Consider the following 20,593-nt stretch of genomic DNA (forward strand, 5'->3'; position numbering starts at 1 on the left):
CGCCGCCCCCAGGAGTCCGAATAGGAGTGTGTCTCAGGCGGCGTAGGGATATTGAGGGTGTGTAGTTGGAGACCATTGACCAGAGGTAGGAGGGAGCCATTCCGGGCAGGTCGCTGTGTTCTGTATGAGTTGAAGGTCCTTGGTGGCGAAAGCTGGTAAACCAGCTAGAGGTGCATTGCTGCAATAGTCAAGGTGAGACATGACTGTTGATTGCATTAGGATTTGGGTTTGGTTTCATTGTCAGGAAGGGGTGGATACTCCTCACGTTGCTCAGAATCTGTATGTCCTGGTTGCCAAGGAGAGAAGTAAGCGGAGAAGTTCAGCTGTTCATGAAGGACCACGCCTGGGTTCTTGGCGGTCAGCGACGGAGCCACAGCTACGTTCCCTACAGTAAAATGTTGGACAGGCAGACTTGAGTTTCGTTCTGAGACTTAGATATCTGAGGCAGGAACGGAAGAGATGAGTGTCATCATCAGCATAGCAGTGGTATGAGAAGGCCTGAGAAGTGATAATGTTACCCAGAGATTTGGTGTACTACTACTGTAGAGAGAAGAGGAGTCGTCCATGGACCGAACCTTGGGGGACACCCGTCTGTAGGGGGCAGGGATCCAATGGGGTTCCTCTCCATGATACTTACATTTAGTCATTTAGCTGCTACGCTTTTATCCAAAGCGACTTACAAGTTCTGTACGACAAGTCATCAGGAAGTATACAACTCTATCAGCTGCGTAACAATGGTCATCTACTTGATAGGAATGGTCGTCAAGGTAGGATGACAGCCGTGTCAGCGCAGAACCTACAACTCCCATTCCTCCAGATGTGAGGAGGATCTGATTTGACCGTGTTGAAGGATGCTGACAGGTCCAGGAGAATCGGGACAGAGGAGGAGAGGCCTTTCACTCTAACTAAGTGAAGAGCCTCTGTCTAACTGATGAGGATCGTCTCTGCGGAGTGACCAGTCTTGAAGCCTTACTGATTAGGGTCCAGGAGGTCGTTCGTTCTGTAATAGATAAATCAGTGACTGATGCTGTTCTGGTAACTATGGTCTGTTTGTCTGATGTTTAGGCTCATCCAGTCTCCCTGGTAACTATGGTCTGGCTGACCAGGTGGCAGTGCTACGTTGGGTCAATGCCCACATTACTCTGATGGGCGGGGACAACAAGAGATTGACGGTCGGGGCCGAGCGACGGGGCGCTGACATCGCCAGTCTCCTGTCTCCCTCCTTCGTCCTCCCCCGCCCCGCCCCCCTCTTCCAACGCATGCTGCTGATGGTGAGAACATGTTAGCTTGCTTGTCTCGTGCTATGAAAAGCAAAGGCATACTTCTCTCTCGGTGAGGGCTGGAATGGCTAGTGGGGTTGCCATGGTCCACCACAAGCCTAACATGAACTGCTGATATTACTGTACACTATGTAGTACCATATACTGTATATTACTGTACACTATGTAGTACCATATACTGTATATTACTGTACATTGTATAGTACCATAATATATTACTGTATACTATGTAGTACCATACACATTAGTACATACCATACAAATTTAAGGCAGCATGCTGTGTCCTTGAGCGCCGTTCCAAGGCATGAGGAGATAAAGGCGTGGATGACTCACAACTTCCTGCAACTAAACAGCTCCAAGACAGAAGCCATTCTAATCGGCACCCCACACCAGACCGAATCATCCCCAATAACCAGCATCACCTTTTCCAGCCAACACCTCCCCCTCTCACCTGTGATCACCAACCTGGGTGTAAAACGTTACCCCCACCTGACCTTTGACTCCCGACATTAAACACCTGTGCAAAACCTCATCCTTCCACTTCCGAAAGAGAGCACCACAGTCCGTTGAGGCTTTCAAAAGGGGATTTAAAAACATTTATTTTTAACAAAGCATTTGCCTAAATGGAGCGACTGCTGCCATGTGTGTTTTTAATTATTAAATGTTCTTGATTTTGATCTGAATGTTTCTTCCATTTCATTGGTTGTTTTATTTATTTATTTTATTTTAATTGTTTTATTCATTTTATTTCTTTATCTCCTTTCATGTAGCACTTTGAGATCGTTACAAATATAAAGTGCGTTACAAATACAATTTATTATTATTATTATTATTATTATTATTATTATTATAACAATACATTATGTGTAGTAGACACCTGCTATATACTGTATATGAATGTACAATATGGACTTATATTCTGATGTTTTCTATGTCTAGGGAGGGTCTATGTTTTCTCCTTCTCTGGTCCAATCAGTGAGCAGCGCTAAACAGCAGACTGTCCAGTTGGCCAGAGAATTGGGCTGTTTGACCTCTGACCTCAATGAGCCTAACATGACTGCCTGCCTCAGACTGATCCCAGCACACACACTCAACGCTGCTCAGACCAAGGTAGAATGCGCACACACACACACTTAAAACACACTATGATGTGAAATAATTTATTGTAGAGCTTCACACCCTGTAATGTCTTCTTGGAACATGAGCAGCATGAAGAGACATTAACCTGAAACCTACACTATTGTGTACTGAGTCCGCCCTCACGTCACACCAGTATCTTCCTGTAACGTACATTAATTCCATACAATCAACCAACAATATTCCATACAAACTGATAGAATCAACCAACCATGTTGCATTACAGAGCAAATAACACACTGTATATTTAACCATTCTCTATTAAACCTGTAAAACGTAGTAAAGAAATTGTAACCCCCCTTGCTTGTAACCTGGGACTATAGGATCCACAGGCGGTAGTTTACATTTCTCAGTAGTTTACACGAGGATAACATAGATTATACATCTTTACCCACGACCTACTGTATACATTTTCATTTAACGATCAGTGGGAAACGGTCAAATCTATATTGAACATTGTTGTGTAAGTGTCATGTACGAAGGTCTGATGACTACACAGAATAATAACAGGAGCCGGCTGCACATGAACAAGAAACAGCCTCTCTCAGTAAATGCTTTCAAAACAATGTCCCAGGTAGGTAAAAAAGACACAACACAAGACGTTTTCCAAATAGTAAATTATATATTGAATGGAGGTAGGAATTTAAACCTCCTCCATGGTGCACAGGGAAAAAGGTAGGGGAGGACAAACAAGATATACATATATACAAACAAACACTTAATAACTAATATAACAACGTGTCCATCATAGGACACCACAGCTAGGAGGATTAATCCACACTTATGTGGTAAATGGCACCAAGCCACACAGTATCGCTTCACAAAACAGCTAGGCGAGAAGGGCAACCTCCTCACTCCACTCTGGAACGTGGCAGTGATTCAAGTGAGGCGCCCCGTGTGTGTGTGTCATCTTCCAGACTATAACCACTCATTCCACTGACTGCCCACAGGTGCACCAAGCAGGTGCAATCAGCTCAATCAGGGGGATGAGTGGCATCTGGGGAAGGGAGAAAGAAAAACAGAATTAGAAGATGACACATCACACAAACAAAAATAACACACAACCCATACTAATTATACTAACCTGATGTTCACATGGTCTTCCAAATACAGTAACAATGATAATGACCAACCCACGTACGTCACAGTAAGAAACAGCCTACATTACCTATAGTATGCATAGCAGCCTACCTGACTTACTGTGTGTGTGGTGTGTGTTCCAGCTCCTGTCAGTCACTGGGCCCCTCCAGGCCTGGTCTCCGGTACCAGATGATGTTTTGGTGTCTAAGTCAGACTCTAACCCTGCTACCTTCCACACCGTAGACCTCCTACTGGGGACCTCGGCACAGGATGGCCTGATCAGCCGAGCCAGGAGGATCAAGGTCGGTTTATCAACCCGGTGCTAGGGATAGCTAATAACCCTAAACCTAACTAGTGCTAACTAGGGATGCTCGATATTGGCTTTTTTACCGATACCGATATACCGATATTGTCCAACTCTTAATTTCCGATACCGATATCAACCGATATCAACCGATACCGATATATGCAGGGTTTCAGGTTTAATTTCAGGTAATTAACATTACATATCTCTTGTTGTGGAATTAACACAACATTATGCATACTTTTGACAATAAATAAAATCAGAATTTGTTCTTACTTGCTTGCCTGGGTAAATAAAGGTTATAGAAATGTAAAAAAATAAAATAAAAATAATTGAAAACCGATACCGATATTTTCCGATATCACATTTTAATGCCGATATCGGCCGATAATATCGGTAGGCCGATAATATCGGACATCCCTAGTGCTACCCCTAACCCTATTAGCCTGGCATGCTTGGAGAAAAAAAATATAACAAACATACGTAGCACTGAGGTTTCAGATCAATTGGGTTCTACGGTCGTCTAGGTAAGGTTATACAAGGTAATACTAGGTAATATACTGTAGGTATTTATATAAGATAATAATACAGTAATATATGTAATGTCCAGATAAGTCTTCAAGATTATTTGTATCAATATCACAATTACATGCCTCGGAAGTCTTCACAGGCACAATGCACACAAAAAAACTCATAGGAGAAAAAACTACAAAAAGAAGAGATCCCCCCCAACCATGATGGTCAAATAATGTCCTTTAGGTACTTTAACACATTGGCCGCTAACGACGATTATATACGTGTTTGTCCGACAACCATTGAACGCCAACCACGTATATATACGTTATTTGATCGTTATTTATTTTATTCGATATTTCTATTCATTACAGGCCCACTGACCCGGGGTTAACATTGGGAATCGCATTGAGAATGCCTAGATGCAATACCGGCCACATCACGCTAGACGGCGGTATCGAGCACCCTTTCTAACATTGTATCCTGGGCTGTGGGATGGCCAAGGGTTTCGGGTTACATTTGTCCTTGTCGGGCAAGACGAACGGTTCTGCCGGTTACATTGAAGCCCGTCAAATATGCCCCGATCCATATGTTATGGTGGATTATGCCTTCGAGCAAATGGACATTGGATGTACCAGATGGCGATCAAGAAATTGGTATATTGTTTTTGGAATACTCCCGGTCGCAGGTAAGGGCGATTTTACGTAAATGTTTGCTTGATCTTGCAAGGCTTTTGTACCGATCGGTCTGATAAGCGTTTTAGTGTTTAATACGAATGCCGTTACCGACAATCAAATAATCAGAAACGACCCCCCCCTTTCATGCATTCATGATGGAACATAATTAGGGATGTCCCGATCGCCTTTTTTTGCTTCCGATCCGATCCCGAGCATGTGATTTTAAATATCTATCGATCCGATCGTTTCCGATCCGATCTTTCACATTAGTAATCAATTTTGACGCATTTTTGTCAGAAACTGGCAGAGCGAGACAAGCCCATCTGTTGCCTATAGTCCGGGGGCGCGAGCGCGGAGGCGTTTGTTATTACATTCACCCTGAGAAATGTGCTTCTGCTTCATATGAGAAATATTAAAAGTTTCAATATATGTTTGCACATTAGTATACATTCAGTGTTCGACTTACGTAATGGTCCATTCTGGTCTGAAACGCGATAATCCTCAGTCACGTAACGTTATCCTCCAGTTGAAAAGTTAGTCTGAAAACTTCGCCTCCATCCTGTCCTTGCAAACATTGCAACTGGCTTGACTTTCTATTTTAAAATGCTTAGTTCCAAACCTCTGACATTAAGTCTAGCTGCTCAAGTCAGTGGATATTAACCGTGTTTCGGGAGCAACGTGTTGTACTGTTGTTGTGATGTGGTCGAGCCGCGCGTGTAGCGTCTAAATTAAAGGGGTGTTTGTTGCAACGGTGAAAATTAAAGGGGAATGTGTTTGTTGTGGACAATTCTTCTGCTCTGTGTGACAATAAATACATTAATGATGATATATTATATGTAATTTAAAACCAAAACTAAGGCCTCCGTATGAGTTTAAGACGTGGACATGGTCATGTTTGTTGAATAAAATTTTTCTTTTTTTGACTGCCGATTTTTATTATTATGTTTTCCCGATCCCCGAGCCTCTGAAAAGCACGTGATCGACGCCGATTCCGATCACGTGATCGGATCGGGACATCCCTAAACATAATACCTATGATGCCGATTTGATTCCGGAACAATAGCGGGTTCAGGCAAGAAACGGCAACGTCTACAATGGAATCGACGTATACTGCCATAACTAAGCATTTCATGAATTACCCTAGACCGCTCTAAAACCATACTTATATTCACCACGGTATAACACGGGAACGTATGTATGGGAAAATTATCTCTTTATTGCATCTTGACCGGAAGAAACTCAATGTCAAATGACTATAGTATTGTATCCATGGCTATAATATAGAATATAGATTTAGCTCTACAAACAAGGTGACTAAAGGCCTCTACATGCTACAGCAACTTCAAAGCAACTTCAACACAACATCAGCGCGATTTCAGCGCGGTTGTTGTTTAGGGTCTTGTAGACTGTGTTGCGAGGATTCTGCGTACATGTCTCCAAAATCTAACCTAAACAACCGTTGCGTTGATATTGCGTAGCAGTGATTGGTTGGTTAGCGAATGAGGGCGGGGCTGTCATAGAATAATATTGGTCTCGCAGAGAATACCATCCGCCATTGTTGTAGCCAGCCAGCGTTGATGCTAAATAATTAGCGTCACATAGCTGGCCTTTTTCTGAAAACCCAAGCACATATTGTTCCATAGCATACGCCTTCAGTTGATCATGACAAATCCTCTCTTACCTTGACGATTAAAAAGCCTCCATAATTTAGTAAATAAAGCTGTAGCCAGCCAGCTAGCATTGGTGCTATACAAAATGCTATCCACATTAGCTACATAGCTAACCAACTAAATACAATGGTATCCTGAGGTAACTTTAACGTTAAATACAACGTTTGCTAGTCGAAATGACTGGACACACACAGGGACAAGTTAAACATCAATCAATAAATTTATTCCAATAGGTAGTTTGAGCTGCATGTGAGCCGAGGTCCTCTCCATTGGAAACTAATGACGTTACGGTAACGTTAGCTCGAAAAGCACAGAAAGTTAAGCTGCTAGCAACAGACACTATAACACTTCCGGTCGGGGGATTTCAAAATAAAAGAGCGACGTCTAAAATCACTGGAAATACGTTTATTTTGTACATTATCTAACGTTAACACGTACCTAAACTAACTTTAGTTAAACTAACTTTGCGCGTCGATGTTGCAGAAGCATAAAGGCAGAGTGTCTAAAACACTGTTGCTTTGTCGATGTTGTGTTGCAGTTGCTTTGAAGTTTCTGTAGCATGCAGAGGCCTTAACTCCCATTGTTTACAGCGTGGCAGTAGCTACAGTACCACAGGATAAGGCCAATCCCCGGCGGTCAATGAGTTAAGATGTATCCATCAGTGGACCAATTCCATGCTTTCGCAGAGGACAAAAAGCCTTCAGTCGACTCCTTCAGACATTAAGCACCCCCCCCCCCCCACAGCCCAAATGGAATGATACAACAAATATTATAATAATAATAATAATAAGAAGAAGAAGAAGAATATTTATAAAATGTATAGTTGACTACCAGTACATTTTGGCCAATCAAAGTCGACTATACAAATCCTTAGTCGGGGACAGGCCTATTAGGTACATTACGAAGGTACTGCTTCATAAACATAATATCTCCTGTCTTATTCACACAAACCCAATCTCATTGCCAGAATAAAGTCTAACATGCCTATACATAATGATTATACTATGGAACTACACACTACAATGTATTGTATGGCCCATAATGGCGCCCAAACAGCATTGCCAACTTTAACTGACCTGTGCCCCTTTTTGATGTGAGCTCCAGGCATTGACCGAATGCCGAAGCTACATACCCTACCACATGGCCCCTAATGGCCACCACAACTCAACCCTGGTGATGTGCTGGCTTTCACTGCATATCTATTTACACGTTATAAATTGGGCACCTCCCTTCACTGTGTATCATTAAGTTAGGCTCACGACACCTCCGAAGGCTCAACACTTAACCTCAGCTGACATTATCTCACCTCAACCAAATCCACTGATCTCCTTTCAATGCTTCTTCTGACGTCTCCTTTACAACCTTGCGGAACTTTCACCCACAAATTCAAAAAACTCTCCCAATAGTGATATAGTTGATCACAATATGAACCCTCTGCATCCCACTTCTACCGGACATACAGTACCCTATAGCTACCTATGTGTTCTCCTCTGGGATGTACTAATGTACTTTTTACCCAATCAAATCAATCAAGCCACATCCACTGATTCTTCACAGGGCAATATTATAAAATACTATCCGCTGACTATGTGTAGACCATAGCAGGGGGGCAATAGTGGTTCAGGAGGTAGAGCAGTTGTTTGGTAATCAGAAGGTTTCCATCTACCCATTGTTTTAGATTCTGTGGTGATGGCAGCGCGTCATAAGTAGTAGATTCCCCTCCATATACTCCACAAGCATACCATACTTCCCTCCCACTATCTTCCTCTTCCTCTACACTTTCCTAATTCATAACAACGAGGGAGTTTATGACTTAATGGACTATTTAGAAACCTTTCATTTAGTTTGAAACCCTTTAGGGGCAGAGTTGCAAGTTTATGATTACAATGTATATTTAATAGGGATGCTCGATATTGGCTTTTTTACCGATACCGATATTGTCCAACTCTTAATTTCCGATACCGATATCAACCGATATAATTTCAGGTAATTAACATTACATATCTCTTGTTGTGGAATTAACACAACATTATGCATACTTTTGACAATAAATAAAATCAGAATTTGTTCTTACTTGCTTGCCTGGGTAAATAAAGGTTATAGAAATGTAAAAAAAAATATATATATATATATATATATATATATATATATATATATATATATATTTTTTTTTTTTTTTTTTGAAAACCGATACCGATATTTTCCGATATCACATTTTTAATGCCGATATCGGCCGATAATATCGGACATCCCTAATATTTAATGTCATCTGATTGGACAGGATTTTGAGGCGCTGCAAGGGCGGACGGATGGGAAGACTGCGTTCTACGAGGCTCTGAGCAACTCTCTGGGTGGAGAACGGAACAGCAGCTTGCTGAAGGAAGCAGCGTCGTGGTTCTACTCCTTCCAACATTCCCCATCCCCTGCTGGATACAACCTCTTCTCCCACGCTCTGAACAATGCCACCAGGTCAGAATCCTCCAGGAATATGATACGGATACAGTCTGAGCTTGGCACAAAAATGCCCCAGAATATTCATAAAATTTTTTTTTTATATGTGACCAGGCACAGATAATAGGGTCTTGTTAATTAAGCAAGCCTCACATTTTTCATTTCCAGGTGAGAGGCATCCACTGGTAGGGGCTAGGTGTCGTAAAAGTTACCATAGCTCAGCGTATGTACGCTGTCTGTTCGGGAGACTCGGGTGCATAAAAACCTGATTATGATCATGTCTCTACCGCAACCACAGCCTGCGCCGTGAGTGAATTACGCGAAGGGGAGCATTATGACAGGAGACTTATTTTGCGAAAAAGAGTCAGGCGCGGGCAATTTTTCAGAGCAAAATACCCGGAAGACGAATGAAAATAAAATAAATGTCCTTTTAAACAACTTTATTCTTTCTTTTTGTGGCCCGGTACCAAATGATCCACGACCAGGTACCGGTCCGCGACCCGATGGTTGGGGACCTCTGCTATAGAGCCTCCTTTCTCTATACTCCAGTATGCGCAAGTTTACAGACTTGCGGAGTGCGTACTGGAGTAGATTATTCTATGCGACTGCCAGCCAGGCAGCTTGTGACGGAGAGAAGATCATCTCCTGATTCAGATACAATTTAACACAAACGGTTCCAAAGATATTAATGTTTCTCTGCATATTTTCACACCGCAAACAAAGTACTGGGCCCGTTGTCTCAGAATGGATTTTGGTGCGTCTCCTCTCCAACACCTGAGACAGGAAGTACTTCGCCTCTCTCCTCAGACACAACTGTAGTTTTTTCACACAGCGAGGAAAATAATACTGTCGGACAATCTAACAATAATGAACACATTTACAAGTCGTATTGTGTTTTGCCAATAAGGAGACATATGGAGAACATTTCAAAGCACTCAAAATCGGCAATATCTCCATGTCGACCTATTTCTGAATTGCGCAACATTTGAGGGTTTTTGGAGGAATCGTGAGCTCCTTAAAGGGGAACTATTTGACTATTTCTTTCACTATTTGGGCACTTTTACACAATTCCTGTGAGTCTATGGAACACCTCTGTAATATATATATTTTTTTTTATTCATTGTTTTGTATTTCTAATCAAGTCCTCAAAAACAGCATTTTTCTACCTCAAGATCTCGAGCTGTTTTGAGCCTGGGCTCCTAAACCACTGCGCAGCGTCGTCTTCGCCTGAACATTAACATGCAGCAGTGTCTTTCTGACATCACATATAGGGCACATTTTCAAATGACTCAGTTCAGTGAGGGTGAATATTGTGAGAGGAGAATTGGAAGAATGCGCCAATATGAGAATTTTGAGACATAGATCATATTAATATAAGTTCACATAGCTAGGAAACAATGCTAAACACTCAAAAAGGCCATTTATAAGATAGTTCCCCTTTAACAAGATGGGTTAGACTGTGCCGGGTCACATATCTCGCTCATGCCTGTATTTTTTTTATGTCCGTTCTATTTTATAATTTTTTTACTATTTTTAAACTGAATCATTTTAAACTATTTTTATTATTTGTGTTACTGAAAACTGTAAGCGGAGAGCCTATTGGGATGCTAGATCCTAATGTGAAACATTGTGATTTGCCATACCTTGCTACCTGTCTATCTTTTTTATGCCCGCTTATGCCTGTATTTTTTACTGTTGTGAAGCACTTTGAACTACAACCTCTGTATGAAAAGTGCTATACAAATAAAGTTATTATTATTATTATTATTATTATTATTATTATTATTATTATTATTATTATTATTATTATTATTATTATTATTATTATTATTATTATTATTATTATTATTATTATTATTATTATTATTATTATTATTATTATTATTATTATTATTATTATTATTATATCTCAATAGGTTGACTTCATGGGGACATACATTACAGACCTCTGTTCTAGATGGCATTGCCCCTTCAGCACCATGCAGTAAAACGGTTAAATCAAAATATAAACTAAATAAGTATAGTGGAGTTGGTTGGTTTATTTAGTGATGAGTTGATGTACTTGATGCAATTGGTGCACGTGGTGTTACAGAGTGGTAAACACAGGCATACTGTATGTAGAGTTTAAAACAGTTAAACCCTTTCAGCTGTTTTCTGTACTTGGTAGACGTAACTGTCATAATTGAGAGACAGTATTTGTTATTAGAATCATCCTAATGACAAATACTGTCTCTCAACTTAGAATCATCAGAGAGATCATCAAGTTGAGAGACAGTATTTGTCATTAGGATGATTCTAAGTTCAGGGACAGTATTTGTCATTAGGATGATTCTAAGTTCAGGGACAGTATTTGTCATTAGGATGATTCTAAGTTCAGGGACAGTATTTGTCATTAGGATGATTCTAAGTTCAGGGACAGTATTTGTCATTAGGATGATTCTAAGTTCAGGGACAGTATTTGTCATTAGGATGATTCTAAGTCAGGGACAGTATTTGTCGTTCATTTATGACATTGACTCTCGCTCACGCTCTCTCTCTCTCTCTCTCTCTCTCTCTCTCTCTCTCTCTCTCTCTCTCTCTCTCTCTCTCTCTAGAGATCTGTTCATAGTTTGTCCCAGCCTGCAGATGGCCAGTCATTGGGCCAGTAGTAAAGCAAATGCCTTCCTGTATCACTTGCCTGAAACCAGCAGCCAAAACAGGTAAATTGTTAATCAAGTTAAACTAACCAATTAATTGACTAATTGGTAGGCTGACTGACTTTCCACTATACAGTATATACATACATACATACATACATACATGATACATACATACATACATACATACATACATACATACATACATACATACATACATACATACATACATACATACATACATACATACATACATACATACATACATACATACATACATACATACATACATACATATAAATGGTAAATGGTGCATTAATATAGTGCTTTTATCCAAAGTGCTTTACAATTTTGTTCCTCACATTCACACACCGATGGCCGAGGTGACCATGCAAGGTGCCAACCTGCTCATTGGGAGCAGTTGGTGTGTGTTAGTTAGTGCCTTGCTCAAGGACACTTCAACATGCTGCCGGAGGAGCGGGAATCAAACCGGGAACCTTCCTCGATTACCAGACGACTGCTCTACCTCCGGAGCCACTGTCACCTCATATACCTGATACATGTACAAAGTGTAACTCACTATCTAACTGCTCCTGACTGATTTCTCCCATAACCCTAACCCCAGATAGGTGACACCAGGTTACGTCTGAAGCCTGACCCTGTCTATCTGGACTAAGAGTAGCACCTTGCCTTTAACACACAGCCCGTCTCCCTGACCTCAACCTGCACTGTTATTGATGATGAAGTTGCTGTTATCTTATTGTTGTCATGGTTAGGTTGTCGTGTTATCATTGATTGTCATCTGATGGTGTTGTTAGTGGTGGTGGTGATGATGATGATGATGATATTGGTGATGTTCGTTATATTATCTGTTTATTATTATTTGCATTTATTCTACTATATTTACTGTGTTTGTCTCCAGGGCCGATGTGTTGGTGCCGCTCGATGTTCAGTTAGCATTTGGAATTCCTCATGATCCAATCAGCTCTCCACGCTTCACCTCCACGGAACAACGCCTCTCTTTGGCCATGATGACCTACACTTCCAACTTCATCAAGACTGGGTACTAACTAACTAACCAACTAACTAACTATTCTGCTCATTCACTCACTGATTGACTATTATCTAACTTAAAGGTAGAATCTGTAATGGCATCAAATAGCGACCTCTATGCAAAATAGCTAAATTACTAGTTTACAAATGTATGAACTTACTGTTCAACTACCCAAGTTATTAAGGCTCCAATTCAGAGTTGTGGATTTAAGTAGCTGCACAAAATATATTATATTAGATCATCTGTCAATATGGACATTTATTTATGGATCATTTATTTATCCACTCTGGTTGGATGGTGTATTGCAGGGGTTCCCAAAGTGGGGGTTGCGAGCCGCCGCGGGGGGTCGCCAGATGATAAAAAAATAAATAAAATAAAAATATGTATGCAGTCAGGCCACTGAACTTAGAAGCAGGCCAGGCCAGTGTTTCTAGTTGCAGCAGCGCAATAGTTAGATAACCTAGGTGGGGAACAACCAGGAGATCACTGCAACTCACACAAGTTGGAGAACTATCTCTCTCTCTCTCTTGCTCTCACACACACACAAAGGGAGCCGCATGTGATTGGTGGAGGCGGGACCCTTACAAAAAACTGTTGTTGCTAATCATTGACACATGCTAGCCTGTAATAATCCCCCCCAGAAAAATCTACTTTGCATTTGATATATTGCAAATATATGCCATCACACACACTGGCATTTAAAGGGTTAGAATTATAAAATGAATATGTGGTGTTATGATCAGGGCTGAAGTTGAATAAAAGATTGTATTTTTTTCAATCTGACATTACAAAAAAACAGAAGATCCATCAAAATCAGTGTTGTTGGTAATTATACATATGCTAGCCTGTTTTTTAACAATAATTTGTGATGCCATCACAAACACTGGCATTTAAAGGGTACAAATAAAAAAAGTCCTGCACCAGAATGCAGGAAATGAAGTCTTTGTAACAAAAGAAATCCTGGTGGGGGACCCCAGACCCCCTGCTTAAAAAGTGGCCTGACTGGGGCTTTATTTTGCACTATTTCCTGGCCTGAATGATTTCCCCAGTCCGGCCCTGGTATATATAATATAATATATATATCTTTTTTTAATACATTTTTTTTACCTCCTATAATAGTGGGGGTCGCGGCTCTCTGACACCGTTATTTGGGGGTCGCGGCCTGAAAAGTTTGGGAACCCCTGGTGTATTGTTCTTGTGCTGTATAATAACAATACATTTGAATCAAATCTAATTTTGAGATCAGTTGCAAATCACTTCCGCACTACCTGTTGAATGGATCAGCACGGCGCAGTGCAATGCCGAATCTCCTGTTGTTCATACAGCGAGGTTGTGGTAGAGACATGATCATAATCAGGTTTTTATGCACCCGAGTCTCCCGAACAGACAGCGACGGCGTACATAAACTTATGTATAATGTATACCAAAATCCATTTTAATTGAAACATTTTGCTTTTAGCATCAAATATTGACATGCGTTTAAAATGTGATTCATTTTCATTCATTCTTAAAGTCTTTAATTAATTTGATAAAAAAAATGTATCAAGCAAGACACACTACAATATAAATGTTTCTGTTTTTATTAGTACATTTTTATTAGTAAATAATAAACATTACATACACATGTTCATACACATTAACAACTAGCTGGCATTCTTTTTTTCATAGTTGGTCAGAACGCTGTTTTAAAGTATGACCTAAGACCGTTATTATACAGTTTTAATATTTTTTCAGGTGAGATTGTACCCATTTAGATTCCAAATATGTAGTAAGTTCATCCGAATAACCTGTGTGAGCGGCGCTCAACCGCTGGTGACGAAACCCGACTATAATCGGGTTTGGCGCAGACAGAGTTAACAGGCGCCCCCAAAAGTGGCCATTTTAGTTTTTATTTTTGAGGACTGCATACTTTTTTTGCAAACCAAAATGCTATGCTTTATACTTATAGCACATGCATGAGCCTGGTCTCCTTTGAAATATAACATTCTGAAGTTTCTGATACAATAAAATCTAAGAAAATGCACTTTTAGTGCTAATGAAATAGAGTAACATAGGTCTGAACTTGAACTTGTGTACTCACGTTTTTCTGTAGTAGTTGCAATATCCAAAAGTATATTTCCAAGACAATTGGTATGGCTAAAAGAAGCCTGGAATAGCCTGAAGTCTTGTGTAGTACATGTCCAAATTCCATGAGAATCTGTTCAGAAATGAGTGATTAAACAGACACACTGTAGCACCCACTCCACACACCTTATAGCACACACCCACTTTAAACAAACACACTGTAGCACCCACTCCCCACACTTTATATTTATTGATGAAGGATTGCACTACAACTCGTACACCTTACTGTAAATTGTACCTAAATTGTACCTCATCCCATTTCTGCTTTGCACTATATAGTACTGTACATTAGTACACTGCATAGTATTGTATATTATATGGTAACTCAGAACATTGTACATATGTCTATACCGAACACTGTGACCTCATTTTCTTCTTCTAAATTACATGCTATACTATGTTATTTGATACTATCTTGTCTAGCACAGTCTCTGGAGCGTAACAGTAAGAAGCATTTTGTATGAAAGTATTCTGTACTTCTGTATGACAACTATTAAAGAAACTTGAAACTTGATTTTGGTAGAATCTGAGAAAAGAAAAGTCTGCAGGTTTACATTTTCTCATAGACTTCCTGTTTTTGCTCATGACTTTTCACCTAGATCCCTGATTTGCTTATCCCCACGTGGGGTATCATTGGAAAGCCACAGTCATTGGTTATAACCCTGTCCAATACTTTTTGAGATCGCCAAATGATTGACGCAGCTAGAGCATCGGGAGACGGGAGTGGTATTAGAAAAAAATAAAAAGTCTGCTAAACAAATAGGGCTTTAATTCGTTATATATATATTGTCGCGCCGGTGGGCAAATCATCCTCAAGAGGGCCCACATGTGGGCCGTTGCATGTAACAATGTTACAACGCGCGCGGAACGTGCAAAGTCACAGCACTTTGCAAGCATCTAGCGCCTCGGGCTGCATTTGTCGCCGCAGACATAAATGACAGAATTAAAGGTCTATTTATTGCCGTTCCAATGCCACCTCACTCGACCAAATACGTTAATCGGTTCTCGAGTTACATGACAATATGTCAGGTGAGTGTCCTTTTACACATGCATGTCAAATGACCACTCCGGACTCCCAAAGCTCTAGAACTGCCAATCATCCGGCGATTGCGAAAAATGTTGGTCAGCGTTGTAGCCAATGAGTGTAGCTTTCCAATGATACCCCATGTGGGAGGTGCGAATAAGCGATCTAGGTGAAAGTTGATGAGTGAAAACCAGAAGTGGGTTTTTTTTCCAAATGAATGGCCGTGGACGAGGAAATGTAATTACTGGAGCTTTTTTTTGGAACACGGTTTACCCGGATCTCTCTCAAAAAGCCATTTCTAAACAGATTTGTATCAAATTTGGACCTGTACTACATAAGACTTCAGGCTATGGATCCGCAGTGTTTTCCAGCTTATACCATTTTAATTTATTTTTTTGCAACCACTACAGAACACAAGTTCAAGTTCAACTCAAGTTCAGACCTGTTACTCTATTTCATTAGCACTAAAAGTGAATGTCCTTTTCTGCATTAGTGACTTCAGAATGTTATCTTTCAAAAGAGACCAGGCATATATGCATGTGCTATAAGTATAAGATATAAAGATAAGCTTTGCAAAAAAAGTATGCAGTCCTCAAGTTCAATAAAAAGATTTACACTTTTCTGCCCGCCTGTTAAGAGGTTAAAACGTTTACCTTTATTGGTTGCAACAGTATAATAATGAAATAAACTATACCTCCGTCAAAGATTCTGAACCTACACCAATAGTTTTGATCTTCAATGGGGGAAAAGCATAGGTGGAACCTCACTTCCCAGGTCTATTGGGCCACTTAATACCAAGTCTTAGGTCTGAAACAGAGTCACACAATTCTTGTGAAATATGTTGTGTATAATATTGTGTGTTGTGTTGCCTCCCCCAGGGATCCTAATCAACCCAGAGGCTTGGTCCCTGAAGTCACACTTCCAGTCTGGACACCTGTACAGCCACTGCCCATCCTACCAAGCTACAAGGAGCTGGAGCCTAAGCTTCTCCAGCGCCAGGGGCTCCGGCAGCCAGAGTGTTCTTTCTGGAACCAGTTCATCCCCAAACTAACTGGACACACAGGTTAGCGAAACCATGGCTACAACATTCTAGTCTAAAACTCACTGGACACACAGCTTAGCTAAACTATAGATTAACCTGTCCCCGACTAAGGATTTGGATAGTCGACTTTGGCTGAAATGTGCCGATAGTCGACTGGTAGTGGACTACCCCCCTAAATGCAAAGAAAATGATAAATATCTTAAAGAACATTTTAAAAATGTATTCCATTTGGGCTGTGGGGGGTGTGTAATATCTGAAGTAGTCGACTGAAGGCTCCTTGTCCTCTGCGAAAGCATGCAATTGGTCCACTGATCGATACATATTGATATTTGTCTAGTCTAGTGTGTTCATTAGATGGGTGAAATCCTCTTTCAGTGCCTCTGTGCCTGTTTTCTTAGGCAGTTAGCCTCGCTGGTATGCGCGCCATTCGTGTTAGCCACGCTTCTAGGCCTCTTTAATTTTTGGAAAGAATGATCCAAATTATTATAATAATTTTTATTATAATTAAATATTTAATCAGGGTCAGCCCTACTATAGATACATCATTCTATTCTATTCTATTCACTGGACACACAGCTTAGTTACACTATGGCTACAACATTGTACTCTATTCTTAGGCGCAATTAGGGGTTACGTATCCTGCTTAAGAACATTTCGACACTTGGCCAGGAGGAGACAAAATCAACCTTCTGATTATTGGCTATTAGATTATTGGCTGGTCGCTGCAACATTAACTGTATTTTCTACTGGTGGCTTTATCGTCTGTTGTTGTGTTTTCAGAGCCCTTCCAGAGCCCTTCCACCAACAAACCACAGACTGAGAAGGATGCCTACAGCTAAACCCCAGCCTCCTGCCACAATGTCTACAACAAACAATCTCATTGTGTTGATGTCATAATAATGTACTTCCGGTCAGTTGTCAGTTGTCAGGACACTGCACATTTGTAGTTCTACAGGACCTGGATTTCAGTGTAGTCTAACCTTATAGCAGCTCACTCCTCTGTCATTCTGGACACAATAAAAAAGCATTTTAAACCCATTGTCTGTCTGTCATATGTTATTCACAGAACGACAAATTGTGATTAAACTTAAACTACATGTAAAAGTTGATAGAATCACTATAAACTAAATGGATCTAGTAAGCCAGGCCTGTGTCTCTAGGTCTTCACCTGTAGGTCAGTGTCTCCCAGGTCTTAACCAGCAGGCCAGCATCTCCGGGGCCCTCATTTATCAATGGTGCGTACGCACAGATATGTACGATCATTTCTAAGCAAAGTGTGTGACTTGTCAATTTGAACGTGTGCTTGACTTTGTGCGTATATTTACGCACAGCTCAGGGCATGCGTACCTGGCGCCCAGCGGTATAATATGAATATTGCAACGCGGAAATAAGCGTACGTGCATTAGTTTCAACACTGGCGTGTTCTGTATGACCCGTAATTCATTATAGTTCATTGTAAAATAGCGACAGTAGTGTAATTATTGTCAACCCCTATAAATATAGCATATGGAATAGGTCTTTCTTTCCGAATGAATGCAGCATAGTTTATATATAGGGTTATCGGAATACTATGGGGTGCACTGACTGTGCTCCGCGGGGAACTGTTTTCAGAGATAGCAGATAGGAATGAATGAATGAAAGAGGGGCAGTCTAATTGCCGAGAGAACATAATATTAACTAGAGTCCGCTATACCCGAGACACCTCTTTCATTTGTACCGCAATTTGAGACCGAAATTGGAGCGTCGAAACAAACGCACAAATGCCATCCCTGTGCACATTCAAGTCCTCTCCACCCTCGGGTCTTTAGCCACCGGCACGGTCCATCGTGATATTGGAGATGGATCGAGCAATAGACTGTTACTGTACCACCCATGTAGCTGTCAAAGCTCCATCACAAATGCAGTTATGTGAATAGAAAGGGATTCCAACTCAGCATTTGCCTGATACATGTCGTTGCTGCATGCCGGGAGGAAGGCAATGCTGCATGTTTTCATGTGAGCTCCCGCACACAGACATGATGGAATTCAAGTTCAAGTTTGTATTGATCACATATAGGCAGGCTACACATGGAGTAGGCTACATGGCAGTGAGATTCATTGTTCTTGTATATGCTCTCGTATTATTGTTTATATAGGCTACCTAATACCGACATCAAAATAGATTGTATGCCTCTACAAATCATATGCAGGTAGAACATTTACGGAAAATCCGTCGCGATTTGGAATCAAATTGACGGAGAACTTTAATCCCTGGGTATTGATCAAACGAAACGAAGAAAAGGCAGTCATATTCCAGCCTGGTTATTAATGACACCAATGGCAAACAGTGGTTAACGGTCTTTATTAGTGTTTGCGCTACCCAGGCAGCAATGGTCTTTAGGAAGTTAATAGATATCATATCCGACATCACCGTACGTGTACATGTCTGTCAGCCTGTCGCGTATTTCTCCCATAACACGCTTCGCTCGGCTTAGTCCACTTTTCCACATTTCATTACTGTATATGGTTAATTACGGGCGGTTCTATATGCAAATACTTAAAATCGTGCACGAGCGCGGAGCGTAGAACAAATGGTATTTATCAACACGGAGTGTGCATAGAACCTGTGTACGCACGTGTGATAAATCCCGATTTTTCTGTACGTACACACATTCTAAATTCTGTGCTTAAGAACGAAAATAGAACACTTTCTAAGCATTGTTGATAAATGAGGGCCCTGGTCTTCACCGTACAGGCTAGGAGAGAGGATGAGAACATAGATTAGGACAATGTCGATGAACAAGAGCTCCAGGTGAACAACTTCATCAACAGAGTAGATAACAAGAACATAGTAATGTGACAACGTGGTACGAAAGTTTACGATCTGACAACTTCTCTACGTCTGGGGCGGGTTTAAATACCCAGATGCACTCTGCCTCCAGACCGTAGATCAGCTGTCTCTAATGACAACCAGCTGTATAGTTAACGATAATGAGGGTGGTGGAGTGAGGAGGAGAACAGGAGTACTCACAATGTACACAACTCACAACTCACCATTGGAAATCCATTGCTATTTCAAGCGAGGTGGACCGGCCGGAAACAACAATGACGTGACCACTACACCTCCCCGTGTTACATTGAGCTCATGGAGGAGAGAGCAGGGGAGAAAATGATGAATGTGGATGAGAGCCTTGACATTAAGTGGTTGTAGCTACGACTGTGGGGCTGCTGGAGACACGATCCAATATACTTTTATACGCATGAGTCTCCTGAACACGGAGCGACCAATCCCAAGTCAATCGGCACTTTCTTGTCCAGAGATCTATGTTTATAAATATGCGCATGCGGAGTTCGGGAGTAGGTGCGGGAAAGTGACTATAGCTTGGCAGAGAAAGAGCCCATGTCTGCTCCCGGCTGCCCTTGGGTTAGGGTTAGGAGAAAGAGCCAATGTCTGCTTCCGGCCGCCCTTGGGTTGGATGAATGAATGAATGAAAACTTTATTGAACAGATTGCAGAATGGGTACAATACAGTACGGCTCAATACACACAATTGTTAAGGGGATGCAGACCAGAGAAAGACGTTTGTCTTGTTTACATCAGGGTCCCAGATTTTCAATTCATA

The 20,593-nt window shown here is 41.0% G+C and overlaps 1 protein-coding gene across 1 annotated transcript in view; it reads left to right on the plus strand.

Moving 5' to 3' along the window:
* The window catches only part of tg (thyroglobulin), an 85,851-nt gene extending 67,827 nt beyond the window's left edge, over nucleotides 1-18,024 (plus strand). Inside the window, exons 42-49 of the mRNA XM_084336165.1 lie at nucleotides 1,066-1,271; nucleotides 2,220-2,390; nucleotides 3,641-3,799; nucleotides 8,943-9,130; nucleotides 11,707-11,811; nucleotides 12,671-12,811; nucleotides 16,829-17,013; nucleotides 17,773-18,024. Coding sequence (XP_084192291.1) covers nucleotides 1,066-1,271; nucleotides 2,220-2,390; nucleotides 3,641-3,799; nucleotides 8,943-9,130; nucleotides 11,707-11,811; nucleotides 12,671-12,811; nucleotides 16,829-17,013; nucleotides 17,773-17,831 — 1,214 coding nt within the window. The 3' untranslated portion in view covers nucleotides 17,832-18,024. The remainder of the gene's footprint in view (nucleotides 1-1,065; nucleotides 1,272-2,219; nucleotides 2,391-3,640; nucleotides 3,800-8,942; nucleotides 9,131-11,706; nucleotides 11,812-12,670; nucleotides 12,812-16,828; nucleotides 17,014-17,772) is intronic.
* The last annotated feature ends 2,569 nt before the right edge of the window (nucleotides 18,025-20,593 follow it).

Source organism: Notolepis coatsorum (genome assembly GCF_963971535.1).
Source record: "Notolepis coatsorum genome assembly, chromosome: 19".
In the NCBI taxonomy this organism is placed as follows: domain Eukaryota; kingdom Metazoa; phylum Chordata; class Actinopteri; order Aulopiformes; family Paralepididae; genus Notolepis; species Notolepis coatsorum.